This window comes from Bos grunniens, chromosome 11, assembly GCF_055505025.1.
Source record: "Bos grunniens cultivar Pamir isolate PY7600 chromosome 11, Bosgru_T2T1.0, whole genome shotgun sequence".
Lineage (NCBI taxonomy): Eukaryota > Metazoa > Chordata > Mammalia > Artiodactyla > Bovidae > Bos > Bos grunniens.
The window spans coordinates 35,381,870-35,409,806 of NC_141175.1; the positions used below are offsets into that span (position 1 = coordinate 35,381,870).

General features: G+C 52.8%; 1 protein-coding gene across 3 annotated transcripts; it reads left to right on the top strand.

Annotated features, from left to right (window-relative positions):
* The first annotated feature begins 14 nt into the window (after positions 1-14).
* CAD (carbamoyl-phosphate synthetase 2, aspartate transcarbamylase, and dihydroorotase) lies at positions 15-21,726 on the top strand. 3 transcript variants are annotated; one of them, XR_015136568.1, is made up of 45 exons: positions 15-425; positions 644-783; positions 2,597-2,726; positions 3,443-3,585; positions 3,748-3,889; positions 4,069-4,240; positions 4,418-4,603; positions 4,776-4,888; positions 5,208-5,353; positions 5,596-5,727; positions 5,853-6,086; positions 6,212-6,433; positions 6,628-6,816; positions 7,019-7,143; positions 7,334-7,464; positions 10,161-10,273; positions 10,513-10,757; positions 10,984-11,230; positions 11,576-11,674; positions 11,864-12,088; positions 12,175-12,357; positions 12,532-12,750; positions 13,014-13,181; positions 13,766-13,948; positions 14,097-14,201; positions 14,649-14,888; positions 15,136-15,217; positions 15,487-15,653; positions 15,813-15,977; positions 16,121-16,252; positions 16,442-16,643; positions 16,989-17,179; positions 17,334-17,474; positions 17,657-17,758; positions 18,120-18,216; positions 18,492-18,553; positions 18,831-18,875; positions 18,988-19,157; positions 19,268-19,342; positions 19,859-20,071; positions 20,256-20,381; positions 20,597-20,752; positions 20,854-20,955; positions 21,138-21,232; positions 21,344-21,726. XR_015136568.1 is itself a non-coding variant. In XM_086326008.1 (45 exons), exons 1-45 carry the CDS (start codon positions 344-346, stop codon positions 21,444-21,446), a joined length of 6,729 nt encoding a protein of 2,242 aa, XP_086182134.1. In that variant the 5' UTR covers positions 15-343; the 3' UTR covers positions 21,447-21,726. The 3 variants fall into 3 exon arrangements, 2 of the variants coding, with proteins under 2 accessions (XP_086182134.1, XP_086182135.1); XM_086326008.1 differs by having other exon boundaries at positions 18,492-18,542; XM_086326009.1 differs by lacking the exon at positions 18,492-18,553.
* The last annotated feature ends 6,211 nt before the right edge of the window (positions 21,727-27,937 follow it).

Below are 27,937 nucleotides of genomic sequence, written 5' to 3' on the forward strand. Positions count from 1 at the left end.
GGGTGGCAAAGGCTGCTTCAGGGGGAAGAGCTGGTTTTCACAGGTTTCCCTTAACTTCGCCCTTGGTAAGAGGTGACCCTACCCGCTAGTCTCCCTGGCCCCGCCCCTCACGCTCCCGGCCCCGCCCCTCACGCCGCCAGCTGCTTGCGCCGCCGCAGTCTGCCGCCGCCCAGAGCGCCTGGGCTCCTGCGCGGTTTACAACGCGCTGGGCTCCAGACAGCGGCGCGGCGAGCCACGTGGACCGACTCCGGGCGCGCAGTCATCTGGTGGTTCTAGCATCGACCGGGGCTTGCTGCGCTTTCCCTGTTCTCTGTGATCACCCCCGCCTCTGAGCTCCGTTCCCATGGCCGCCCTGGTGTTGGAGGACGGGTCGGTCCTGCGGGGCCAGCCCTTTGGGGCCGCTGTGTCGACTGCCGGGGAAGTGGGTAAGCAAGTCCGGGCTGGCTGCCGACCTCATCTGTCTCTCTGATGCCCCTCTCTGCCCAGCCTGCTCTGCTCAGACCCCGCCATTTTCCCGCCTGCACACCCCCCTCCCCCGCCATTCCCCAGCCCGGCCCCCTCTCCGTATCCCTACGGCCCAGGGGCATTCGCAGTGCTCCGAAGGATGCCCTGCCTAAGCCCGAGCTCTGCCTCTTTCTTGCAGTGTTTCAAACCGGTATGGTCGGCTACCCCGAGGCCCTGACTGACCCTTCCTACAAAGCACAGATCTTAGTGCTGACATACCCTCTGATCGGTAACTACGGAATCCCCCCGGATGAAGTGGATGAGTTCGGGCTCAGCAAGGTAGCCAACACCAATGCTTGTTCTACATTCCTTTTCGAATCAGTAGCTATTAACTGTTAGTGAAGACACAGCCATTCCGCTAGTCATTCTAGAGAAAGCTGATACACACTGAAGTGATAGACAGGCCCTGTGCGCGGCTTGTTAGGTGCCTTGAGAGGCACAAAGTGCTGGATCAAGCCAAAGAATCTGAGCTCGGATAAGATTTTTGTGATCAGAGTTAAGCTTTAAGAGTGTATAGATTAATGGGAAAGAGATTGGAATACAGGGTCACACCCTTCTCAATGGTAGTAAGTCCTAGTTTTCCTACCAAATCAATTAAGCTGATAATCATCTAAACCTGCTTTACTTACCTTGCCTCATTTTTTTTACCACTTTTCAGTAGAGTTCTTAACATGTAGATAAGAAAACAGTTTCCTTCTCAGTGAAGTTTTTCCTATTCCTCCTCTGGAATTTGGAAACTAAGTTGCCCTCTGAGAGTTCAAGTAAAAAAACAAACCAACACGTGCATCATAGTCACCATAGCCTCAGTGCAGTATTCCTCAAAAGTCATTTTATTCTGATACTAGGCTTACTGAGCCTTTAATTCTTCATATGCTTTCACCACTCACCCTGACACTTGGGAGAAGAAACTCTAGGTAAAACACACGCCTGTTATTCCGGAAAGAACCACTCCTCTAACGACCTATGAATTCACTGTGTTCTAGTTTATAATGCAGTATCTTGGTTAATTTACGTCAGTCTTCAGCTTTGTCAACTCTAGATACAATGTCAAAGTTGAGTTTATACACCTGCAAAATTGAGGCCCTTTCAGAACCAAGATGAGTAAAGCCTCCAGGAGCCCCCAGCCCACCACTGATGCTTTTGAAGCATATATGCCGAAAATGTATGTCCAGGATTCGACCATCTAGCCATGGAGCGTTCTGCCAGACTAGCCTTTGCATCCCTAAAGAACAGTCTCAACATTCATCTTTCTTAAACCTTCTACCACTAAGCAGATGTAATTTAAATAATGCCACTTCCTCCCCAATAAACAGCCTGTTTCTCTACTTAGTTATTATAAGCTTATGTATTGAGTAACAAATATGTTACTTTTTAAAATGATAATCCCTTATGGAGGGGGTGTAATAATCATGCCTAGTACTCTACCCTGAGCCTTTATTTTTATTGAGTAAGGTACTATGCCCCTGCCTGTTCTGTATTGTTTTACTCTGAGAATATGATCTTATCTACACTACCTTAATTTTCTGCTTCCCTGAGTAGCAAATTAACATCCTGAAGACAAGACCTTGTCTATTCGTGCTCATGCTTGCCCCCCAGCATCTGTTACAATACCTGGCATGAAGTGGGCCCTCTGTAAGCTTCATTGACTATTATCATATGTCAGGTATCTTGCTCTTGAGTTCGGAGTTCTCTGATGAAGGCAAATGAACACATTTGTAATACAATGTAAATAGCGAGACAAGTGAAAGTAAAAGTGAACTTAGATGAGTTCTAAGAAGGAGGCACAGCTGCAGTTGGTGAGAATGGGGGCGACTTCATGGAAAAGGAGATGAAAGGGAGGGAAAAGGAAAATGTCCTCTCAGTTATCACTGTCATATCAGTGCCATCAGGCACCCCAGGCCCATGTGTTCAGTGTTTCACGTGGGAGGCAGCATTGCTGATAAAAGCCAGAAGCATGAGGTGCTTGGCTTGTTAAAGGAATGACAGGTCATTCACTGTGGCTGAAGTGCAGGGTCCATGGCCCTGCAGTGGGAAAAGATGGCTCGGGGAGGTATGTGGCCCTGGGCCCCTCACCGTCTCCTTCTATCGACAGTGGTTTGAATCCTCGGGGATCCACGTGGCAGGACTGGTGGTGGGAGAGTGCTGTCCCACACCCAGCCACTGGAGTGCCAGCTGCACTCTGCACGAGTGGCTGCAACAACATGGCATACCAGGCCTGCAAGGTATGGCGCAAGCATTGCTGTGTCTGGATGGAACATAGGTACCCGGGTAGAAAGAAGTAAGAGAAGCTCTCTGTGGACCCTTTTGACTTGAGTCCAGGGTTGCGATAGAATGTACCTGATTCGACTGGGGGAAGGGACTGAGCTCTCACTCAGATGGGAAATTTCAAGCATGCAAAAGGAAAGAATAGGATAATGAATCCCCAGTTTCATCAACTCAGGGCTAAACTTATTTCATCACCACTACTACAACTTCCAGATTATTTTGGAGCAAATCTCAGACATAATATCGTTTCATCTACTGAGAGTTCAATATCTATGAAAAAGAACCCTTGTAAAAACATGATGACAATAACACTACCATACTGTTAACAAATTAACAGTAATTCCTTAATATCAAACATCCAGGGAGTGTTTAAAATTATTCCAGTTTTCTAATTTTTTAAAAAAACCTGTTTGATAATATTCTTGTATTGTCATTTAGTGTCTTCTTTTGTCCCTTGGTATTACTTTCTATAAACAGATCTGGGGCGGTGGTTCAATTCAAATGTGGTACTTGGAGGCAGGAATACTTTATGGTGGGGTTGTTCTGGAAGGACAGCCCAGGATTTTGATGCCCAGAGGACAGCCGTGGGTGACTCGGGCTCTAGAATCGAAGTTTTAACTTCCTGCATGACTGCACTGGGGGAGTGATCTCTCAGAGTCTGCTGTTTCAACAGGAGTGGACACTCGGGAGCTGACTAAGAAGCTGCGAGAGCAAGGGTCTCTGCTGGGCAAGTTGGTCCAGGATGGGACAGAACCTTCAACCCTGCCCTTCTTGGACCCCAATGCCCGCCCCCTGGTGCCAGAGGTCTCCACTAAGGTACAGAGATAGAGTGGGAGAGTGTTTCATGCTAAGCACAGTAGTTACACTGTGTCCAGACTGGTTGTGAACACTTGAGGGAGACCTGGAAAAGGCCTCCAGAATACAGGTTGTGTGCACATTATACCTACTATTCACAGCTGTCAACCATTTACTCCTCAGGTTCCCCAGGTATTCAACGCAGGGGGTACCCCTCGGATCCTTGCTTTGGACTGTGGCCTCAAGTATAATCAGGTCCGATGCTTGTGCCAGCGTGGGGCAGAGGTCACTGTGGTACCCTGGGACCACGCGTTAGACAGTCAAGGTGAGTAGCTTGGGTCTGTACAAGGCCTCAGACGAGCAGCGTGTGTGGAAGATCTGGTCCTCCGTCCAGCTGCTGAAGTGAGTTGCAGAGAAGAAGGGGGAGAAGAGGGCTTTTGCTCTAATGGTGTGTCTCTCTAGTTGAATTATAGATTTTGATATCATCTTTTCTGCCCACTCCAGAGTATGAGGGTCTCTTCCTGAGTAATGGCCCTGGTGACCCTGCCTCCTATCCCAACTTGGTATCCACACTGAGCCGTGTTTTATCTGAACCAAACCCCCGACCTGTCTTCGGGATCTGTCTGGGACACCAGCTTTTGGCCTTAGCCATTGGGGCCAAGACTTACAAGATGAGGTGGGGGCACAAGGGGTGGGGAGTCTTGGGAATGAGAATAGAATAGAGTTGGTGTTTATTAGTGTTGAAATTGGACTGGGGGCTGGTGAGAATCATGAGATCAGCCAGAGCTGGGTTTGGTGCAGGAGTGAAGGGAGGGTGAGAGGGGCCTGTGACTCAGGATGTTTCTGCCTCCAGATATGGGAACCGAGGCCATAACCAGCCATGCTTGCTGGTGGGCTCCGGGCGCTGCTTTCTAACATCCCAGAACCATGGATTTGCTGTGGAAACAGACTCGCTGCCAGCAAGCTGGCTTCCTCTCTTCACCAATGCCAATGATCACTCCAACGAAGGCATCGTACATGAGAGCCTGCCCTTCTTCAGGTAAGCCCACGTGGTTCTGGCACAATGCCTGGATCTCTGCAGCTCTGACGCCCACTGAGACTTGAAGATCAAAAAAGAAATCACAGCAATGGGCCCCCGTCAGTCTTCCCACTACCCGCCTTTGAGACCACCAGTGACGATGGCAGTTTTCATGATCCCCTCTCTTCAACAGTGTCCAGTTTCACCCAGAGCATCAAGCTGGCCCTTCAGATATGGAACTTCTTTTTGACATTTTTCTGGAAACTGTGAAAGAAACTGCAGCTGGAAACCCTGGGGGCCAGACAGGTAAGCACTTGAGTAGATCTAGGTTGGGGATCTAAGAACAGGCTCCAGGGTAGGCATAAGATGAATGTGCCTCGGGAAACTGAGAGGTGTTTGGGAGGTTAGGCAGGAGGGGTGGGAAGGCAACCAAGCCAAAGTGATTCATTCATGCTTCTTCCATTCAAAGGAACTCCAGAGTCACAAGTCCGGGTTTATGGTCCTACCTCTGCCACTCATTAGAGGCATGTCTTGTTCTGGTTTCTTCCGTAAAGTGAGGGGTTAATCTAGATGATCTCTCAGGTCTCATTCAACTCTAATGTACTGTCTTTCTTTGCCTCCGTAGTTCGAGAGCGGCTGGCTGAGCGCCTCTGTCTCCTTGGGATTCCCACCCCAGGCTCTGGGCTTACAGCACCACGAAAGGTTCTGATTCTGGGCTCAGGGGGCCTCTCCATCGGCCAGGCCGGCGAGTTTGACTACTCAGGCTCTCAGGTAAAGTGCGTCCATTGCTTCCCCTCTGGGTGTGTGGCCCTCAGGATGAATAGGGCTTAGGGATGAACATTGGTTGTAGGGAACAAGTGACCCAAGTGAACTGGGGAATACACAGAAAGGTGAGAAGTCAGTTATTAGGGACTGAGAGTCCAGGAAAGGGAGAAGAGGAAGAGAAATGCTGGTCTAAGACCAAAAATCTTGCTTCTCTAGTCGAGGCTGATATGCCATCCTTATCCCCCTAGGCGATCAAGGCCCTGAAGGAGGAAAACATTCAGACATTGCTGATCAACCCTAACATCGCTACCGTGCAGACCTCACAGGGGCTGGCGGACAAGGTCTATTTCCTCCCCATAACACCTCACTACGTAACCCAGGTATGACTCAGGCGAGGCTGGACTGCAGAGAGGACCCACATGGGCCAGGCGATCCTGTGCCAATTCTGTGATCCCCTCCTTAACCCCAGGGTCTCAATGCCTGTTACACCTCCCTCCTCCCCCAGGTGATACGTAATGAGCGCCCAGATGGTGTGTTACTGACTTTTGGGGGCCAAACAGCTCTGAACTGTGGTGTGGAGCTGACCAAGGCTGGGGTGCTTGCTCGGTACGGAGTCCGGGTCCTGGGCACACCCGTGGAGACCATTGAGTTGACTGAAGATCGGCGTGCCTTCGCCTCCAGGATGGCAGAGATCGGAGAGCATGTGGCCCCCAGCGAGGCAGCGAATTCTCTTGAGCAGGTTCAAGGGCTGGTGGGAGGAGACAGGTGGCGTTTCCTTGACTGCATATTTTCCCTGGGCCCAGGAGCCCTCTGCACAACACGCAGTCAAGACCTAATCTGTTTGTTCATCTGTGCTCATTGCAGGCCCAGGCAGCTGCTGAGAGACTGGGATACCCTGTGCTGGTGCGCGCAGCCTACGCCTTGGGTGGCCTGGGCTCTGGCTTTGCCTCTAACAAAGAGGAGTTGTCTGCTCTCGTGGCCCCAGCTTTTGCCCATACCAGCCAAGTGCTGGTAGATAAGTCCCTGAAAGGATGGAAGGAGATTGAGTATGAGGTGGTGAGAGATGCCTATGGCAACTGTGTCACGGTGAGTGATGGAGGAGGGGCAGTCGTGTAAGGCAGCGTGAGCTGTTGTAAGAGCCCAGGCAGGGCTGAGGTCTTTGAGAGTTTGGTGTCCTCACACCCAGGATGGGCGCATCTCCAGAGGCAACAGGACCCTGGGATGCAGCCTCCTGCCCATCCTCACTCCCTGTGGTGGTGACCTCATGGTCACCTTCACAGGTGTGTAACATGGAGAACCTAGACCCGCTGGGCATCCACACCGGGGAGTCCATCGTGGTGGCTCCAAGCCAGACGCTAAATGACAGGGAGTACCAGCTGCTGAGGCAGACGGCCATCAAGGTGACTCAGCACCTCGGAATCGTCGGGGAGTGCAACGTGCAGTACGCCCTGAACCCTGAGTCTGAGCAGGTGAGACTCCAGGCCGTGGGGCTGATACTCTACTGCTGGAGCACCGTCTGTAATTTGGGGGCCTCTAGGCCAAGAAGCCTTTTAACCCTCCAGACCCTGGAGCAGAAACTAGGAATATTTTTGATAGGATTGGGGCTTTATCATCCTGCCTTTCTGAGGCCTTCTAGGCCAGTTATCTAGTCTCTGTCCTCTCTCTTTGTAGTACTACATCATTGAAGTGAATGCCAGGCTCTCTCGCAGCTCTGCCCTAGCCAGTAAGGCCACAGGCTACCCACTGGCCTATGTGGCAGCCAAGCTGGCTTTGGGCATCCCTCTGCCTGAACTCAGGTACAAGGATTGGGAAGAGATGGGGTGGGGGGTGGGGGTGAGATCGTGGGAGTTGGGGGAAGAAAAGCATTTATGGGACAAGGAATAGGAAAAAGACACTGGCCTGGGTGTGAGTGGGAGAGCACTATCTGCAAGCTCACCATTTATCTCCTGCTCTGTCCTCCTGGCAACCCCACCTGATGGCTCGCAGGAACTCTGTGACAGGGGGAACGGCAGCCTTTGAACCCAGTCTGGATTACTGTGTGGTGAAGATTCCTCGCTGGGACCTCAGCAAGTTCCTCCGCGTCAGCACAAAGATTGGGAGCTGCATGAAGAGCGTGGGTGAGAGACATATCCCCAGAGACCCCTCCTCAGATCACCTCACGGGGTCCCGCACATCCCAAGAACCTAGAATGTCATAGAGTCAGCTCCCTGGCAGCTCTTGTATGAGCAGCTTGTTGTGAGCGGTTTCTCAGAACTAATAGGGACATTTCCAACTAAGATAGTGGTTCTCCCCAGGGGCGAGGATCCAAGGCATCTGGAAATCCGTATCCACACTGCCTCCACTTCCCAGATGGCATGTCAGAAATCTTGGAGTGGGGTGATAGCCATCAGATTCTCATCTCTAGTGTTACAGATGAGTAAGCAGGTATCCACAGTGTGTGGCTGAGTAGAGGGCAGAGCCAAGAGCTGAAAACTGGATCTGTTGCTAGTTGCATGTTCCTCTGTTACACTGTGTTACCTGTCATGGGTGAGACCAGTTCCATGAAACTCCACCCACAGTGTTTCATAGCATTTTGCCTTTGGCCTCATCCCCAGGATGTTAATCCCAGTGACAATTTGTTCTCCATGCTTGTTTAAATACCAGTATTTCAAGGAAATGACTGCTGTTTACTGTGAACTCTTCTAAGGCCAAGTCAGCACAGTGGCAGCCATGCCAAATGTATCACCTCTGGGCACTTCCTGCCATGGTCGCTAAATTAAATTAAAAAAAATAATAATTAATTGATCTGGTGGCGCTAGGTCTTGGTTGCAGCATGCAGGGTCTTTCTTTAGTTGTAGCATGCAAACTCTTTGTTGCATCACATGGGATCTCTCGTTCCCTGACCAGGGATCAAACCAAGGCCCCCAGCATTGGGAGCATGGAGTCTTAACTACTGGACCACTGGGGAAGTCCCTCACATGTTTTTCAATACAATGTTTAAGATCAGAGCAGGATGTAAGAGAAATTTCACAGAAACAGAGACAATTAGTAATGAATGGATTTGATGGTCAGCTTCTAGGCAATGTTAAGAATACTGTAATTGAGTTAGTATGCTGCCTTACAGTGACCCTTTCTTTAAGTTCCCTTAGTTTGTCGTCCACAACATTTCTACTAAAACAAGCATGTGCATGTACCAAGCTGCCACCAGCTAAGGATAACAGCTTTTTACTGTGCTCCAAATTTCCATTAACAGCAGTAGTAGCCTTTAAACTTGTAAGTCTAAGCTCAGATATTACTTGATTTTTAGAAATCTTACAAGACTGCCAAGTTGTTCCTTCTGGAGATGAATTTCTGTTATGTGAAAATTATAATAAACATGGGAACGAAGCCATAAATTGTAGCGAAGAGAAGTGGATTGAAAATAGGACAATCAAAGATTGATTCCTAAATGAGAGATTTAAGTATTTTATATCTGAGTATTCTTGGAATTTGATCTTCTTTGGTAACTCTTTGTAACTTTTATTATACAAGTAAGATGCATGAATCATTGAGAAATTAGAAAAGGTAGTTTTACCAAAGAAGAGTAATCACCTATAATCTTATCACACAGACATTAATTTGGGGATTTATATGATTCTAGGATTTTTTCTAGGCTTGCATGTGAGTGCATTGGGTTTCTCTTTTCCCCAGGATAAAAACTTTTATCATATAACCACATTACAAAGAAATTGAACAAAATCGCTCATCTTCTTCCTTAACACTACCAGTACCATCTTGATGTTTTTGAAAATTTTTGTAAAGAAACAAATACTAGAATTGTAAATAGAAAAATACATTTGGTAAGAGATATTTGAAGACTCTAGGGTAGATTGTCAGAGGACATGAACAAACTTCATTGATGAGGAAATCAATAAGCAGGCCTGGGTATAGGAGGGAAGTTTCCTCTTAGTAGTAGTTAGAAGAAATCTAGTTAAAATGAGAGAATTATTTTTACTTGTTGGCAAAAGTTGTTTTAAATGACTATACCCGCTTCTTAAAAGATTGGTTAAATTTATATTGGGTTGGCCAAAAGCTTCGTTCAGGTTTTTCATAATAGCTTATGGAAAAAGCTAAACAAACATTTTGGCCAACCCAATACTTTGTATTATAAAGCACAGACTTCTACAAAGCAATTAATACTTATCAAGGGCCAGAAAACATACCTTGCCTATTGCCTATGCACTTCTGAAAATATATCCTCAGGAGATAAACTAAATCCCAGATAGCATTACCGCCTTATTTACAGTGATGAACACTTCAAAGCTAAGTGTCCTTCAGTGAGTGAGCAGTCACTTTATGGAAATCACACAAGAGTTAAACTGCTGGTAACAAAGTCACACACTAATGTGAGAAAAGCTTACAATGAGGGGAAAAGCAGGATAAATGTTTACGTAAACTATAATCTTGTATAAAACATTTGGAAGAAGTACTCTAGAGTGATTGTTGGAAATATGATTAACCCTGAGTGAATTCAAAGAATAATGGGATCATCTTACTACCCAGACTTTTAAAAAGTTTTAAAGGATGAGCCAGATCCCAGATTACATCATCACAATGTGAATAAAGGAAACCAAATAAATGGATAACCATCAGTGATTGGGCCTCTGTGATTGTTCCAATATCCACATGAAAATGGTAGGGAGAAAAAGCTGCAAGTGTAAGATTCTCAATGAAACAACATAAACCCACCACTGTGGGCTTGAGAACATCCCAGAGAGATTTGACGGTAAACTACCGACATTCTGGGCAACACCAGTGCCCCCTGGCCCTCAATCCTCACATCATATTCCTCCAGGTGAAGTCATGGGCATTGGGCGTTCTTTTGAGGAGGCCTTCCAGAAGGCTCTGCGCATGGTGGATGAGAACTGCGTGGGCTTTGATCACACGGTCAAGCCCGTCAGTGATATGGTAAGTGGCTCCCCTACCCGTGACAGCACTCTCAAAATGTACCCTGCTTCTTCTCTGTGTCCCCAGCCCCCAAGCTTGTTACCGGTAATACTAGTACCAGTCACTAGTGGACTTCGCTGTGTTTTCACTTTGCTGAGAATTCTGTGGTTTCATTTTTCTTTATTATGGGGATGTATCATTAGACTTGTTTCTATAGGTGAGGAAACTGAAGCTTAGCTTGTCCGCCCTCTCCCCATTAGGAGTTAGAGACTCCAACAGACAAGCGCATCTTCGTGGTGGCAGCAGCCCTATGGGCTGGCTACTCAGTGGATCGCCTGTATGAACTCACTCGCATCGACCGCTGGTTCCTGCACCGGATGAAGCGGATCGTAGCACACACCCAGCTGCTAGAGCAACACCGTGGACAACCTTTGCCCCCAGACCTGCTGCATCAGGCCAAGCGCCTTGGCTTCTCAGACAAGCAGATTGCCCTCGCGGTCCTCAGGTCAGGGATGGTGGGAGGATCTCAGGCTGAGAACCTGGGGCAGAGAACCTTTGTACTCCGAAAGGGCCCTCAGGAGGAAAAGTGTGTGTGTGTGTGTGTTGGGGGGGTGTTGGAGGCCACTGCCCTTCATCCCTGGGATTTTCCTCTCTGATTCCTCCCTTGGATCTCTGCCCTCTGCTGGGGCCATTCCCCACTCCCATGGTCTATATTTCTGACCCTTCTTTAGCACAGAGCTGGCTGTTCGCAAGCTGCGTCAGGAACTAGGGATCTGCCCAGCAGTGAAGCAGATTGACACGGTTGCAGCTGAGTGGCCGGCCCAGACAAATTACTTGTACCTGACATACTGGGGCACCACCCATGACCTCACCTTTCGAACACCCCACGTCCTAGTCCTTGGCTCTGGCGTCTACCGTATCGGCTCCAGCGTCGAGTTTGACTGGTGTGCCGTGGGCTGTATCCAGCAGCTGCGAAAGGTCTCCAAGCTCGTCTTTCATATGGGTCTCTCTGCTGTACTGATCAGCTTCTGCAGCCGCCTTCCCCCCATACTTGATCCTGGCACTTTCTATTCATTACTGTGCCTCACATCTGTCATAGGGCTTTAATGGGGTTGGGGGTCCCTTAGGCCGTCCTGTGCCCTACACGTGGTTCCTCTCCAGAACTCCGTGTCTACTTTTCCAGTACCTTCCCTCCCAAGGCAGGCGTCCTGTATAGCAATTTCAGACAGCCAAGGCAGTACTCTCTGAAGTAGGGACTTGGGCTTCCTTTCCTCATGCTATCCACCCACCTGATTGCTGAATATCCTTCCCCTCCTATTGCAGATGGGGTATAAGACCATCATGGTGAACTACAACCCAGAGACAGTCAGCACCGACTACGACATGTGTGACCGACTCTACTTCGATGAAATCTCTTTTGAGGTGAGACGGGTGCAGGCTGCCTGTGAGCCTAGGTGGCCTGTCAAGTAGGAGCAGCTGGCAAACCTCAGACTCTTTGGAACTTGTGAGGTTTGAGGGGGTTTGGGTGAAGGATAAAGGGCAGTGAGCAAGAAGGCTCAGGCCCCTGACCCTATCTGTTAACCACCACCTGTTTCTCCTCCTTTACTGCAGGTGGTGATGGACATCTATGAGCTGGAAAACCCTGAAGGTGTGATCTTGTCCATGGGCGGGCAGCTGCCCAACAACATGGCCATGGCTTTGCATCGGCAACAGTGTCGGGTTCTGGGCACCTCCCCAGAAGCCATTGACTCAGCTGAGAACCGTTTTAAGTTCTCCCGGCTCCTGGACACCATTGGTATCAGCCAGCCTCAGTGGAGGGAGCTCAGTGACCTAGAGGTGGGCTGGGTCCTGGTCAGGGGCTGGAGGCCAGATGGCATCATGGGTGAGTGTGCGCAACACAGCTAAGCTCCCTGTGCCCTTAGTCTGCTCGCCAGTTCTGCCAGACCGTGGGGTACCCCTGTGTCGTGCGCCCCTCCTATGTGCTGAGTGGTGCTGCTATGAACGTGGCCTACACCGATGGGGACTTGGAGCGCTTCTTGAGCAGTGCAGCAGCTGTCTCCAAGGAGCACCCCGTGGTCATCTCCAAGTTCATCCAGGAGGCCAAGGTGGGATGCTGCAGATGAGTCTCTGAAGGCAGTCTTTCAGCCATGGAGGCGACTCCCATGTCTCTGATCTGGGAAGGACGGGTTGTACCAGGGCTCTTAAAGGCAGAGAAGCTTCCTGCAGGGGCAAGTGAGAGAAGGAAATGGCCCTTGCTGATCACCACCTTGCCCCCCTAGGAGATTGACGTGGATGCTGTGGCTTGTGATGGTGTGGTGGCAGCTATCGCCATCTCCGAACACGTGGAGAATGCAGGTGTGCATTCAGGTGATGCCACACTGGTGACCCCACCGCAGGACATCACTGCCAAAACCCTGGAGCGGATCAAAGCCATTGTGCATGCCGTGGGCCAGGAGCTGCAGGTCACAGGACCCTTCAATCTGCAGCTCATTGCCAAGGTAGTAAGAGGGGGCTAAAGAAAGGGACCCGAGGGCTGTGGCACCTCTTTGTTCTCTGCTGGCCACTGTGCTGGGGAACCCTCACTGCGGGAGGAGACCTGGTGGGGCAGGGTCACATCTAAGGCCCTCAGTGTTTGTGACAGTCAACCTGCCCCCTGTCCTGGGTTAATGACCCACAGAACAATGAGTGAGGGGAAGACCCGATTTACTGGGTCTTCTGCAAGCCCACTTGCAGAAGGCCTGACCAATCTCTGTCTGTCCAGGACGACCAGCTGAAAGTCATTGAATGCAACGTGCGTGTGTCTCGCTCCTTCCCCTTCGTCTCCAAGACACTAGGTGTGGACCTAGTAGCCTTGGCGACACGGGTCATCATGAGGGAAGAAGTGGAGCCTGTGGGACTCATGACTGGCTCTGGAGTTGTGGGGGTGAAGGTAAGGAAGACCGAAGCCCCAGGTTAGTGGTTAGCAGGGAGGCAGATAGCAGGAGGGAGTGCACCTGCTGCCCAAGCCATGTGCCCATTGACATATAAAGCGAGTACCTCCTGTGGGCAAGGCCTTGCTAGGTGGTCAGGGCAATAAGATGGCCCTCCTCCCTGAGGAGTGTCCACTCTAGTGATGGGAGGCAAGAGAAGTCAGCTCCCAAACAGCTTGTTTCTAGAATAGCGTGTGATAAACCTGCAGAGTAGAGACCGAAACGAAATGCTCAAGGAGGTGCCACTTCCACAGAGGGTGACCCGGGAAGGTTGAAGAAAAGAGGTGGTATTTGGACTGAGCCTTGGAGTACAGTCAAGATTTGAGATTTGCTGAGCTTGTTGAGGAAGTGTTCCAAGGCCAGGGAGTAGCCTCATGGAGGCCGAGGGAAGTGCAAGCACGTTTGGGAAGTAGCCAACGATTGGCGGGTTCATGTAGGGCAGTACAGGGAAGGCTCACCCCGTGTGGAGAAGGCCAAGAGAGGGGATCATTGCCACCCCTCCTGCTGTAAGGATGTGGGCCGCTCTCACCTCCTGCTCCCTCAGGTGCCCCAGTTCTCGTTCTCCCGCCTGGCGGGGGCTGACGTGGTGCTGGGTGTGGAGATGACCAGTACTGGGGAAGTAGCTGGCTTTGGGGAGAGCCGCTGCGAAGCCTACCTCAAGGCCATGCTCAGTACTGGTTTTAAGATCCCCAAGAAGAACATCTTGCTGACCATTGGCAGCTATAAGGTAAGAACCCATGTGGAGAGTGGTGGGGTGGAGGCTAGGGTGGGCCTTGAAGAGGTGGGGGTGGGGTACAGATGGCCATGGCTCCCTGGGCCAGGGCTAACTTGAAGTGGAGAACAGGAGAAACACACCCTCATCCTCCTTTCTTCAGAACAAAAGTGAGTTGCTCCCAACTGTGAGGCTGCTGGAGAGCCTGGGCTATAGCCTCTACGCCAGTCTGGGCACCGCTGACTTCTACACAGAGCATGGTGTCAAGGTATGGGGTGACCCCCCACACCCAACCCACCCACTGCCCACCCTCTGAGATGTGAGAGCACCCAGGATTCTCTCCCTGTTTCCCTGCTATCCATGTCATTGTATGAATCATCTGTTCCACGTAGAACAGTAGAGTATACAGAAAACAAGAGAAAAAAATCCGTCGTGATCTTTCCACCACTGTTAACATTCTGGCATATTTCCTTCCATACTTTCCTCTGTGTATTGTGTGAGCTCCGTATTGCAGAATCCTTGGTAACCACAGTGTAAAGATTTTCTGGTCAAGAAAAATGCTTTGCCTGCAGTAGACTGAAGTGGCCTGGTCCCCCTGCTGTGGGTCCTCTGTTTCTTCCTCGTGGGCTCCTGGGCCACCTCCCCACTCCCTTCAGGCTGGCCTCCTGGCTCCCTGCCAGGCTCAGGTTGCTCCAGTCTTGTCTCTGGGCCACAGGTGACGGCTGTGGACTGGCATTTTGAAGAGGCAGTGGATGGAGAGTCCCCACCACAGCGAAGCATTTTGGAGCAGCTCGCTGAGAAAAACTTTGAACTCGTAATTAACCTGTCCATGCGTGGGGCCGGGGGCCGGCGTCTTTCTTCCTTCGTCACCAAGGGCTACCGGACACGGCGCCTGGCCGCTGACTTCTCCGTACCCCTCATCATTGATATCAAGTGCACCAAACTGTTTGTGGAGGTAACTGAGACCCCGGGCGCTGGGACTGGGGCAGCCAGTGTCAGCAAGGGAGGAGGCAGAAGTGAGCATGCTCTGGGGCTGGGGAATCTCGGTATGGAGCGGCCTCGCTAGTCATCAAGCTTTGTGGCTGCAAAGAGAGAGTGTGGATGTAGAGAGGCAGAAGCCTGGTTTATGGGAAAACCCAAGCCCCATCTGCAGCTCCCAGGCTGCCCTTCGATCTTTGCTGACCCTGATTTTCCCCCTGCAGGCGCTGGGACAGATTGGGCCAGCCCCTCCTCTGAAGGCGCATGTTGACTGCATGACCTCCCAGAAGCTCGTGCGGCTGCCTGGTAAGCACATCTCGGGAGAGAACCTGGCTCCTGGACATCAGTAGGGGCTACGGTGAAGGATGGCCGTGGGGCCCACTCTGCCCTGGACTGTTCAGAGTGGGAACGGCCCAGAAGCTTCCTCACTCTGAGCTCTTTATTCTCCATCCGCGATGCCCCTGACTGAGAGTTTCACCACCTCTCACTGGTGTCAGTCGCTGCTTATTTTCCTACCTTGATGCCCGTTGAGTCTCTGACTCTCCCTCCAACCTGCTGCCTGTGTGTTCTCCCAGGATTGATCGACGTCCATGTGCACCTGCGGGAACCAGGGGGGACACACAAGGAGGACTTTGCCTCGGGCACAGCTGCTGCCCTGGCCGGGGGCGTCACCATGGTGTGTGCTATGCCCAATACCCGGCCCCCCATCACTGATGCCCCTGCCCTGGCCCTGGCGCAGAAGGTGAGCCCTGGTTCTCCTGCTTCCTGGTGACCCACATCCCCCACCTGCCTCCTCCACCTCCCTCTACCCTGCTCCCTCTACCCCTCCCCAGGGGCCAGGCCACGTGAGCCAGGCTGGCACAGGTGCCGATGGGCCCTATCTCAAATGTATCCCTTCCAGCTGGCAGAGGCCGGCGCCCGCTGTGACTATGCCTTATTCCTCGGAGCCTCGTCGGAAAATGCAGGGACCCTGGGCACTGTGGCTGGGTCTGCTGCGGGGCTGAAGCTCTACCTCAACGAGACCTTCTCTAAACTGCGGCTGGACAGTGTGGCCCAGTGGATGGAGGTAGGGGGTGAATGGGGGCGGGGCCAGCCAACCAGTGCCCCTGGTTTGAGGGCCTCCTCACGGCAGGCTGGCGGCGGTGCGAGTCGGGAGCCCTGCGAGGGCTCGGGCGCTGCAGGGTCCCGGAACCTTCCTCCTGTCCCCAGCACTTCGAGACATGGCCATCCCACCTCCCCATTGTGGCCCACGCCGAGCGGCAGAGTGTCGCAGCCGTCCTCATGGTGGCCCAGCTGGCCCAGCGCTCGGTGCACATCTGTCATGTGGCACGGAAGGAGGAGGTGAGAGCCCCAGGGGCGCCCCTGTGGCTTTCCCAGTGACTCCAGGTGATCAGGATGGTCCTTGGGGGCAGGGGCGGCTCAGCACGCCTGCCCCGTGACTTTCCAGGAGGGGAGGTTGGCTGCGGGGACTGTGCAGGTCAGGGCTTCGAGGGACCCCCCCCACCTCGAGGTCTCCCCGCTATCCCCCAGATCCTGCTGATTAAAGCGGCTAAGGCGCGGGGGCTGCCGGTGACCTGTGAGGTGGCACCCCACCATCTGTTCCTGAGCCATGATGACCTGGAGCGTCTGGGGCCCGGGAAGGGGGAGGTTCGGCCCAAGCTTGGCTCCCGGGAGGACGTGGAAGCCCTATGGGAGAACATGGCCATCATCGACTGCTTTGCCTCCGACCACGGTGAGAGGGCCCAGGACGTAACCCCTGGCCCAGGGGATCTGGGCCAGGACCTTGGGCTCCATGAGGCCTGGGCTTGGTCTGGGTGGGACTCCAACCAAGTTCCTGGTCTGTCATAGGCACTTGATAGGTATTTACTGAGAGAATGAATGAGCAAATGAGAAACAGTAAATGAGAGAATCTGGGTGGAAGGTGTGGGCCCTGAAGATGGCAGCAGTCCCAGCTTCCCTGTCTTAGGATTCCCAGGAAAAGCTAGAGTCGGGGTTGGTAGCGAGGCCTTTCCTGGTGGCATGTGTGACTCCCCAGGCGTGGAGGCCACTGTCCTGAGGGTGGTGCTCTCTCCCCCAGCCCCCCACACCGTGGAGGAGAAGTGTGGGCCCCGGCCTCCCCCCGGCTTCCCAGGGCTGGAGACCATGCTGCCCCTGCTGCTGACGGCAGTGAGCGAGGGCCGGCTCAGCCTGGACGACGTGCTGCAGCGACTGCACCACAACCCTCGGCGCATCTTCCACCTGCCCCCTCAGGAGGACACCTATGTGGAGGTGTGGGGTGGGGCCAGGGGTGGGCGGGCTCTTCCTGAGCCCCCTCAGGAGGACATCTATGTGGAGGGGTGGAGCCAGGGGCTGGTGGGCCTCTCCAGTCCTGGGAGAGGGTTCATGTGGCACCTGTGCCCATCATGACCCATGACTCTGGCAGGTGGATCTGGAGCACGAATGGACAGTCCCCAGCCACATGCCCTTCTCCAAGGCCCACTGGACACCCTTTGAAGGGCAGAAGGTGAAGGGCACCATCCGCCGTGTGGTCCTGCGTGGGGAGGTGGCCTATATTGACGGGCAGGTATGTGTGTGGCCCAGGCCTGGGCAGTTGTGACCTGCTGGGTGCCGCTTTCTTCCCACCCCAGCAGGTCTGCATGGTCCCACTACCCTTCCAGGCACAGGTCCCCGGGGCATCTTTTCTGCTTGCCAGCTTCCACCTCTTGACTGCCTGGCTCACTTGCCCTCCCTGCCTTCTGTCCGCAGGTGCTGGTGCCACCCGGCTATGGACAGGACGTCCGCAAGTGGCCCCAGGGTGCTGTTCCACAGCTCACGCCCTCGGCCCCGGCTGCCAGTGAGCTAACCACGGTAATTTTCAGGGCTGGGTGGCGGGCCTGGGGGTATAGTCAGGAGAAGGTATAAACAGCACAAACATTTTAATTGGTGGTTCAGGGGCAATGGAAGGTTCGTCACTTAACAGTTAAAATCCTCACCACCTACCCTGTCTACTGCAAATTAACTCAATTTAGGAGGTTTCCTGTGGGAAACACTAATCCATTAACCTAACCAGAGAGAAATCTCGAAGAGCCCAGAGGGCCACGCCTGCTGGGGGCAGCCCAGTGGGAGATCAGGTTGAGGGGCGTGATGGCGTGGACAGGAGGCAGTTTGGCTTTTCTTGAGGGACTGAACTTGAGGAGGATCACGTCACTACCCAGTGTTGTCTCTCCAGACCCCGGAGAGGCCCCGCCGGAGCGGCCCAGCACTCCCTGATGGCCGCTTCCACCTGCCTCCCCGGATCCACCGAGCCTCTGACCCAGGTTTGCCAGGTAAGAGAAAGATCCTGTGACTCAGAGGGTGGGGCCGCCTGGACCTAGACACGAGTAGGGACGGGCTCCTCTCCCCCGCAGTGTCCCAGGTGGCCCGAGTTTGGGGGCTCTGTGGCCTCAGAGCTATTCTAGTCCCTCCATCCACTTCCCTTGTCCTTCCTACCACCCCAATCCTCATCTGACCTCCTGTGCCCCCCTGTGCCTAAATCAGCCCACCCAGCGTGAGGTAGGCATCCCCCAGCCTCTTCTCACAGGCCCTTTTTTGTTGTGGGCAGCTGTGTTCCTCCGCCCAGGAGCTGGGACCCCATGGGGCAGCAGAGCGTGGGGTAAAATCCAGGTTGTCGGTTGCTGTGGGCCTGGCTGCCCCCCTTGCCTAGGATCCCTTTGCCAGCTGGGAGGGTCCTGGGAGGGCACTGCTGATCACACCCAACAGCCCCTGTGGGAAATCATGGGTCCATGCCCAGAGCTGCCACCCCTGCCCTCAGCTAACCTACTGCCGCTGCCGTGGTGTGAGTTGGTTTAACACAGACACTGTGATCCAAAGTCCCAGGAAGCTGGGGCTCTTCACACACCCCAGCTGCAGGTTTACATCTGTCCTGTCGCCCTGTTTGTAGCTGAGGAGCCAAAGGAGAAGACCTCCCGCAAGGCAGCTGAGCCAGGTGAGACACTGCCCTGAGCACACACTCGCTCACCTTTGGGGACCTCTCTGATCTGGCCTGGGTAGGAGGAACCCTCTGACCAGCCTCTTCTGCCACGCCCCTCACTCTGCAGAGCTGATGGGAACCCTTGATGGCATCTGCTACCCTCCACCACCAGTACCTAGACAGGCGTCACCCCAGAACCTGGGGACCCCTGGCCTGCTGCACCCCCAGACCTCACCCCTGCTGCACTCACTAGTGGGCCAACATATCCTGTCCGTCCAGCAGTTCACCAAGGATCAGGTGCCTGGGGGAGGGAGGAGGGGGCCACCCAGAGCTGTGAGGATCTGGAGAGCTGGGGCCAGGAGCCCTGGAGGCCACACCCTTTCCAGCTGACTCGGGATCTTTCTCAGATGTCTCACCTGTTCAACGTGGCACACACGCTGCGCATGATGGTACAGAAGGAGCGGAGCCTCGACATCCTCAAGGTCAGGGTCAGGGCTGTGGGCTAAGGATGCAGCCCCAGTGGGCAGGGTTCCAAAAGTAGTCAGAGGGGTCTCCCTCCCCCACCTTGGGTTCCCCCATGGGAGTCCGCACCCTCCATAGGTAAGCCCTGCTCTGATGGTCCTGCTTCTGTAGGCCGCCTCTGCGGTGGCCCTCCTCTGATCCGTATGCAGCTGCCCTGCGAGCCCTGAGTACCAGCACACGGGCCCAGTAACCCAGTCCCTTGGTTGATACTGATGTCTTCGTGGGAGAGAACTGGGTATTTCCTCTCCCAGAGAACAAACGTCTGATTCAGATGCTTAACAGTAGCTTTTTGGAGGCAGACCTTTAGCTCACAGGAACACACTGTTGGAGATGCCAGGGCCCCAACGGGACACAGGGAGGTTTGGGGGAAGGGTTTTCTCGGCACCCCTCTAGCACACATTGAGGAAGCAGGCAGCATCCCCACATGCTCCCCGGGATGGACACAGCTACACACGCACACGCATCTTGCCTCCCAGGGGAAGGTGATGGCCTCCATGTTCTACGAGGTGAGCACACGGACCAGCAGCTCCTTTGCAGCAGCCATGGCCCGGCTCGGGGGCGCTGTGCTCAGCTTCTCCGAAGCCACGTCCTCCGTCCAGAAGGGCGAGTCCCTGGCTGACTCGGTGCAGACCATGAGCTGCTACGCTGATGTGGTTGTGCTGCGGCACCCCCAGCCCGGGGCAGTGGAGGTGAGGCCAGCCTCTGCGCCAGGGCAGGATCGATTGGGCGGGACCTGCAGACACTGCCTGTAACTGCAGGTCTCAGGTAGGGCCAGATGGGTGAGGGGACCCAGGAGAAGTGGGACTGTGGTGGGGAGTGGGGGTCCCTGAGATTCAGAAGAAAGGATTCTCCTTCCTTGTCCCCGTGTCACAGCTGGCAGCCAAGCACTGCCGGAGGCCAGTGATCAACGCAGGGGACGGGGTTGGAGAGCACCCTACCCAGGCCTTGCTGGACATCTTCACCATCCGGGAGGAGCTTGGGACGGTCAATGGCATGACGGTAAGAGTGCAGGGGGGGCTCGGAGGCCTGCCCTGGACAGTCTGGAGAGGGAGGCAGGTGGGAAGCAGTTTCTGCATTTCAGAGCCTGTTGCATCAAGGAGGCTTCCATTCTGGTCCTGAGGCTGAAAGCTTCAAAATGGGGGTGAGGAGTGTGCTTAGTCTGGGGGCCCTCCTGGTGACGGGCTGCCACCCACCCCCACCAACTCCCCGCCCAGATCACGATGGTGGGCGACCTGAAGCATGGCCGCACGGTGCATTCGCTGGCCTGCCTGCTCACCCAGTACCGTGTCAGCCTGCGCTACGTGGCGCCCCCAAGCCTGCGCATGCCCCCTGACGTGCGGGCCTTCGTGGCCTCCCGTGGCACCAAGCAGGTCAGGCCCTGGGAGGCTTCCCGTGGGCGGGGTGGGGAGGGACCTGTGTTGGGCGGTCAGTGCAGGCACTGTGCTCACCCCGGCCGGGCCTCACCGTCTAGGAGGAATTTGAGAGCATCGAGGAGGCGCTGCCTGACACCGATGTACTCTACATGACACGCATCCAGAAGGAGCGCTTCGGCTCCACCCAGGAGTATGAAGCAGTAAGTGCGAAGCGGGGACGAGCAGCCCGGGGTAGCTGCTGGCATTCCAGACTAGCAGCCAGGAAGGCTGGGCCCCTCGTTTGTAATAACTGCCTCCAGGGACTGGTGGTGGGGGACCAGGCTCCATGGGCTCGTAGCCACCGCGGCCCTGAGGTGCTTACGGGGCCCCTCCCTGCCCGCAGTGCTTCGGCCAGTTCATCCTCACTCCGCACATCATGACCCGGGCCAAGAAGAAGATGGTGGTGATGCACCCAATGCCCCGTGTCAATGAGATCAGGTGACGTGGCATCAAGATTGGGGCTGTGCTTGGGGGCACGGGGGCGGGGGCCTACACTCAGTCCCGTTCAGGCTGTCTTGGGCCGGGCAGTAACTCTGCCTTCTCTTGCAGTGTGGAGGTGGACTCAGACCCCCGAGCAGCCTACTTCCGCCAGGCAGAGAACGGCATGTACATCCGCATGGCTCTGTTGGCCACCGTGCTGGGCCGCTTCTAGGGCCCAACCCCTCAGCCTCTGCTCAGGCCCAGCTGCTGGGCATGGGAGCTCTCGCCCTCCACAGTGGCTGTACCCCGAGTAGCTGCTCTGGGGCATCCAGATGGCTTTGTGCTCAGATGCACACACGTGGGGACCACGCTTCAGACCCTGGACTGGACTGGAGCCATCTAGCATGGAGGTAGGGCCTCAGGGGTTGGGGCCCAGTCGGCGCATCTCCCTTCTCGCACCTCAAATCTGTATAGTTACTTTTTCACTGACTTAATAAAGCAGCTGAGCTGCCTCTGCTTCTCGCTTCCTTGAATGTATCCTGGCTTTAGCAGAGGATGCTAAGTCCAATAGGCAGAGCTTTCTTCTAGAAAATGAGAAGAGTTTCTCAAATACAAGAGCACCTTGCTGGGCAAGCCCCTGTTCTGGCCAGGGAAGCAGGCAGACCCCATTTTCAGAGTGGTGGCTCTTGGAGGTTCTGGGCAGGAACATGCCGTTCTCTTGGTGCTGCCGAGGCCTGTGTTCCACTGAGGAGCACACTCCACTGATCCACGTCTGGCCCTCTTTCCTCCATTCAGGTGCATGAGTCATGGGGAATGGAGGGCTGGGAGTCTGGGCCCTGATGGTGAGGTTCATTCTTCTCTAGGCCAGCGGTCCCCAACCTTCTTGGCACCAGGGATCACCGATTTCGTGGAGGACAGTTTTCCCATAGTGGGGGTGGGGGGTGGGGACAGTTTGAGGATGATTCAAGCTTATTGCATTTACTGTGGACTTTAATGCCACTAGTCAGGAAGGTCCTGGTCCATGACCAGGAGTCTGGGAGCCCCTGCTGAAAGCCTTTATTCTCCTCTGCTGTGGTCAGTCCTCTCCTCAGGGGCTCAGGTGACCATTGCATCCTCAGAACCTCAGCTGCCATCCCTGGGAGGAGCACCACACACACACCCCCAACCTCCAACCCCAGCCTGCCCCCACAACCTACTCTCCCTGGGAGACCACCTCGCTGGATTTTTTAGGCTGGACCAGGTCAGGAATGCTGAGGCGCCCTTTGGCTGGGGAACCCTGGGCTGGGGGGTGGGGAAGTGTGTGAATTGTTCCATTCCATTGACTTCAGTAGCATTAGAGAAATTTCTGGATCCAACAGGCTAACTTAGCACCCTCTGGGTACAAAGCACCATGTGCAGTGGGAGTATAAGGACAAACAAGGTTATCACCCTCAACTTTGAGGCCTCTTAGATAGTGAGGCATCCAACGACTTCTACAGATTGAATTGGCACATGATGGTCCAAACTGCTAATGTTCAGGAAGAACCTGCTTTGGGAAAAGAGCGATTAGCAAGTTTCAGAGATGGGAAAAGGAGACAGAACTCATTTTTTGAAAACGTAGCATAAGCAGGAATTTTTCCACCTTGTCATTTAATCCTATGCTAAACTTCCAACCATTTACAGATGCAGACATGCTTAGAAAAGGTGACTTGACCAAAGTCACATCGCTTGTAGTCATATATCAGGACCACTTGACTTCAAACCCACTTTTCTAATAAAAAGGAAAAAGTTATTTCAGGCTTCCAGGGCATCCAAAGGCAATAGGAGAGACAAGTCACACAAATCTAAGCTCCCAGAGAACAAGTCTAAGGCATGTGTGGCAAGCTGGTTCTCAGAAGGGACACCAGCCCAGGTGTCCTGGAGTCAGGAGGGCCCACGGAGCTGGGGTTCGGGCTGGTTCCTGAGGGAAGGGGCAAGCTTTGGCAGGTGGATGGGAGGAGGGTGAGGAATCTTACTTTCTTGAATGTAGCAGTGGCAGTTCTGTGTCTGCAGTACGGTGAGAGAACGTACCTGGACCCAGCAGAACCCTTCTGCTCCATACTGTCAAGAGTCAAGAGTCTGATGAGCCAGACTGAGAGGTTTGCAGGTAGATTACCACATAAATAGGAGTTTACAGCCATGGGCACTGTTTGAAGAAGGATAGGACTGGCTATAACACCATCTGCTTGTCTGGGGCACTGAGCTGTCTCCAGTCCCCCTAATGTTAACCCTTCCCAGGCTCTTCAAACCCCTGACCCTGACAAGTTCTCCCCAGGGTACCTGGAGGACCTGGTTGGTTGGAAAGGAGAGTATCCGTTTTAGAATGCTTCTACTCCTTTCGAGAACTTCCATTACCCTTTGTAGGCTATTCGAAGAAATCAGAGATTATTTTCCCAAGTCCTGGGGACTCTGTCACACACAGATTCCCACAGGACGCAGTGCAGCTCATCCTCAGTAGAAGCAGTGTTTGCTGCCAAGCGGCACACACATTCCACTCAGCGCTAAGTGGTGGAGGTGTTCTGCCCCTCCCTTTGGCTCTCCTAATCATAACACAGCTCCAAGCTGAATACACTTCTTTCCCCCTCCAACCAGAAAGGAGCTCTTATGACACTGGGAAGTAAAAAGAGGCTATCAGTAAGAAACGAAAACAGACCTTTAAACAGAACACTCATGCCTGAGCCTATTTCATGTCCATCAAGAAGCAACCTCATGTGCTCCAGGTGATTGGCATTAACCATATAAGGCTTTAAAAAATGAAGTTTCCTAGTCTCCTTTCCTCCTGAGAGTCTTAAGTGATTTGATCTATTCCTTAAAAAAAGAGAAATAAACACGGCTCTAGTTATGTGCCAAACACTGTTCTGCTGCTGCTGCTGCTGCTAAGTTGCTTCAGTCCTGCCCAACTCTGTGGGACCCTATAGACGGCAGCCCACCAGGCTCCCCCATCCCTGGGATTCTCCAGGCAAGAACACTGGAGTGGGTTGCCATTTCCTTCTCCAGTACGTGAAAGTGAATTTGTTCAGTTGTGTCTGACTCTGAGCGACCCCATGGACTGCAGCCCACCAGGCTCCTCCGTCCATGGGATTCTCCAGGTAAGAGTACTGGAGTGGGGTGCCATTGCCTTCTCCAAACACTATTCTAGCACTTTACAAATATTAACATTCTTTTTTTACTTACACTTACTCTTGGATGAACTCTTTAAATACATACCTCTGTGAAAAACAGGTCTAACCTAATGTATTCCCTTTTTTCCTTGCAAAATCATTTCCCCAAATTCTTCCCTATTGCAGTGAAGAAGGAAATCCTCTCATAACAGGTATTCAACTTAGACCATCTTCATCCCATTCCTGCCACGTTTCACTAATGACCTGCAGCCCTAGGCAAGTCAGTCGGTGCCCCAAGGCTCTAAGTTGAAAGGGTAGAGTTGGAAGTTCCCAGTGACATGCGGATTGCAAGTTGTTAGTGTAGCATCAGTGAAGTGAAGTGACAGTCACTCAGCCATGTCAGACTCTTTGTGATCCCATGGACTGTAGCCTGACAGGTTTCTCTGTCCATGGAATTCTCCAGGCCAGAATACAGAATGGGTTGCCATTCCATTCAGGGGATCTTCCTAACTCAGGGATCAAACCTAGATCTCCCGCATTGCAAGCAGATTCTTTTCCATCTGAGTCACAGGGGAAGCCCATTGATACATGTCTGTAATTCTGTAACAACATCCTGTGGACTGTGGGGGACAGTGCTGGTGATGGTGCAGGGCTGAGACGGAGTGCATTAGGAAGACTAGTCTGGAGGCAGCACCTGGAAGAGACGGGGGTAGGAGCCATTCCATCATCAGTGAGTCCAGTTAGGATGTGTTGCAGGATCTTGGGATTGGGAGAACAGGGATGGGTGTAGACAGGGAGCCAGCTTAGAGTGGGGACAGGTGAATTCTGCTCGGGCACAATACTGTTCAGCTGCTGTGGGACATCTGTATGGAGATGTCACGTCCGTAACAAAGCTGGGGAATTGGATCAAGTGCGACAGAGGTCACTTGTGTTATTTATACGTGATAACAACAGCAGGCTTCTCAGCTGGTGCAGTGGTAAAGAATTCACCTTCCAATGCAGGAGGAGCAAGAGCTGTAGGTTCAATCCCTGGGTGGGGAAGATTCCCTGGAGTAGGAAATGGCAACCCACTCTAGTATTCTTGCCTGGAAAATTCCAAGGACAGAAGAGCCTGGCAGGCTACAGTCCACGGGGTTGCAGAGTGGACATGACTGAGTGTGCACACATACGTGAGAACATGGATGTTACTAATATGCACCAAGCACCTAGTAAAGTATTGAGCACATAGTTGGTGCTTAAGTAACATTTGTTGATGACAGAATCATCAACATAAAGATAATGAAAACTCTTTAAATATGTGCCTCTGTATTAGTTCACCAAGAGAATGGGAGCAAAAGCAATCAGCTAAAACCTGAATCTCAGAAAGGATGGAGAAGAACTCCGGAGAAAGCTCTCAGAGAGGCCCAGGATTTCAGGCATGTTAGGCATGCAGAGAGGTGTGGACAGATTCTGCAGGAGACCACAGAGAATGAAATCTGAGGCATGGACTTAATCACAAGAGTTATTACTCTGATGCTCTGTGGGAAGAAGGTGAGACACCAAGTTCGTGGGCTTAGTGAGGGACTGGCTTAGAAGCTGAGGTTGTTTGCCAAAGGATAAAAGATCTTGGAATTAGGACCTGAAAGTCTAGAAAAGGCTGGGAAAGTTGTGATGGATCCTCAGGAGATTAATTAATGGGTCATCACCTTGGGCTCGGGGAAGCTAGACACGATGAGTTTGTGGTAGGGTTGTGGGGACACAGTGTCCAGGCCGGGCCATGGCACCCCACCCACCCTGGACGACCCTTTCTAGAAATATCAATTACTTCCTTCTTGAAGGCACCTGATTAGTTGCCACCACAGGAGAAGGGGCAGATAAGGATTGTTTACCATCCTCTGCCACTCCCTTCTCACCAAGGAGAAGGAGGTGGCAGAGGATGAGATGGTTGGTTGGCATCACCGACTCAATGGACATGAGTTTGAGCAAACTCCTGGAGATGGTGAAGGACCCGGAAGCCTGGCATGCTGCAGTCCATGGGGTTGCAAACAGTCAAACACGACTTAGCTATGGAACAACAACAAAATTGTGCTGCAAATTTATCCCGCGGAGTCAGCCTGTAAGGCACGGGCTTGCTGAGACAGAGATGGGGGCCTGCCTGAGGACTAAGAGGGCACTTTACTGGCTTTGTATTGACCCCACGCCCATTCCTTCCCCCTCCTTCCATCTATCAGTTCGGGTGCCAGGCTGTGAGCTTGGTGCTGGGGAGACGAACACGAGGAAAGCAGTGCCTTCCCTCAGGGGCTGTTATCAATCTACCAGGCAACCTCAGCCCCTTGCCACTCCTCTCAGAAATCCTGTGCAACCGGGTCCAGATCTCACCCTGCTCTGGTGCAGAGGTGGGCGAGATGCAAGGGAGCCAGGAGGTGATCTCTGGGCAGACTCCAAGGTCAGGGAAAGGCAAGTTTGCTGTTGTTAATGTCTGAAAACCTGCTTATTTGGGGAAGCTCTAGCTGTCTTTTATTTCCTGGATTTGGTTCTCTTTCGTTCCTCCCTAGGCTTTTTGGCGACAGTCCTTTAAAAATTTTTAGCCTGTCTTGGTTGAGCCAAAGGGAATCAGAGAATGGAAATGGATGCTCTGACTGTTTGGGTTAGAGAAAGTCAGGCAGTAAACCCTGGGACCAGGTGCCATGAGCACGGTACCAGAGGAGAGAAGAAAACTCAAAAGGGGTGCACCTGGAGATCACCTACACAGAGCTTTCGTGTTCTAGTCCAGGAAGATTTTTTTTTTTTCCTTTAAGAAAGGAAACCCGTCCACACCCTGAGCCTACAGTCTCCCTCAGGAGCATAGCTCTAGACTAGGATGGCAGAGGCTGTCGCACTTTTCTCCAATTGTGAGGAGAATTAACTTAGGAATTAACCATAAAATCTTCCAGGAGGATCTGGGTTGTCATTTGCTTGTTTTAATTTTATTTTTTTTTAATTATTACCTTTGCTTCTGGGGCTTCCTGGGTAGCTCAAACTGTAAAGAATCTGTCTGCAATGCGGGATACCTGGGTTCAGTCCCTGGGTCCAGAAGATCCCCTGGAGAAGGGCACAGCAACCCACTCCAATATTCTTGCCTGGAGAATTCCATGGACAGAGAAGCCTGGTGGGCTACAGTCAATGGACTCACAAAGAGTCGGACACCACTGAGCGACTAATACACATATATTACCTTTGCTACAAATTAAGAAGGTTGCCTATAGCCTAAAATACACAGGATAGTCTCAAGGTTCTGATCTTTAAAGGTTTAACACTTTTCCATTCACACAGAGATAAAAAGTTGCAGAACAGAGAATAATATTTGTCTTGTTGGAGGTTTATAGGAACACTGTGACCAGAGCTATCTAAACAGCTGCCAAGAACAAAAGATTCCAGCACCAAGAAGTCTGTAACAACCAACCACGTGTCCTCCCCTTTTAGGACAGAAGAAGTCAGAGGGACTTCTCTGGCAGTCTAGTGGTCAACACAAGGGACAGGCGTGGGCCCTATCCCCAAGGAGCTCAGACCCCACACCCCATGTGGCACAGCCATAAACAGTAAACACGACCCAATTCTAACTCCAGTGTGATGGTTCCTTGGGACG

What these genes read in the sequence shown, in the direction of transcription:
- CAD (XM_086326008.1), top strand. Translation starts at nt 344, where the DNA reads ATGGCCGCCCTGGTGTTGGAGGACGGGTCGGTCCTGCGGGGCCAGCCC. An exon ending in ATCCCTCTGCCTGAACTCAG is followed by an intron (nt 7,144 to 7,333) that starts GTACAAGGATTG and finishes GATGGCTCGCAG; the next exon opens with GAACTCTGTGACAGGGGGAA. An exon ending in CTCTGACCCAGGTTTGCCAG is followed by an intron (nt 18,217 to 18,491) that starts GTAAGAGAAAGA and finishes TGTTGTGGGCAG; the next exon opens with CTGTGTTCCTCCGCCCAGGA.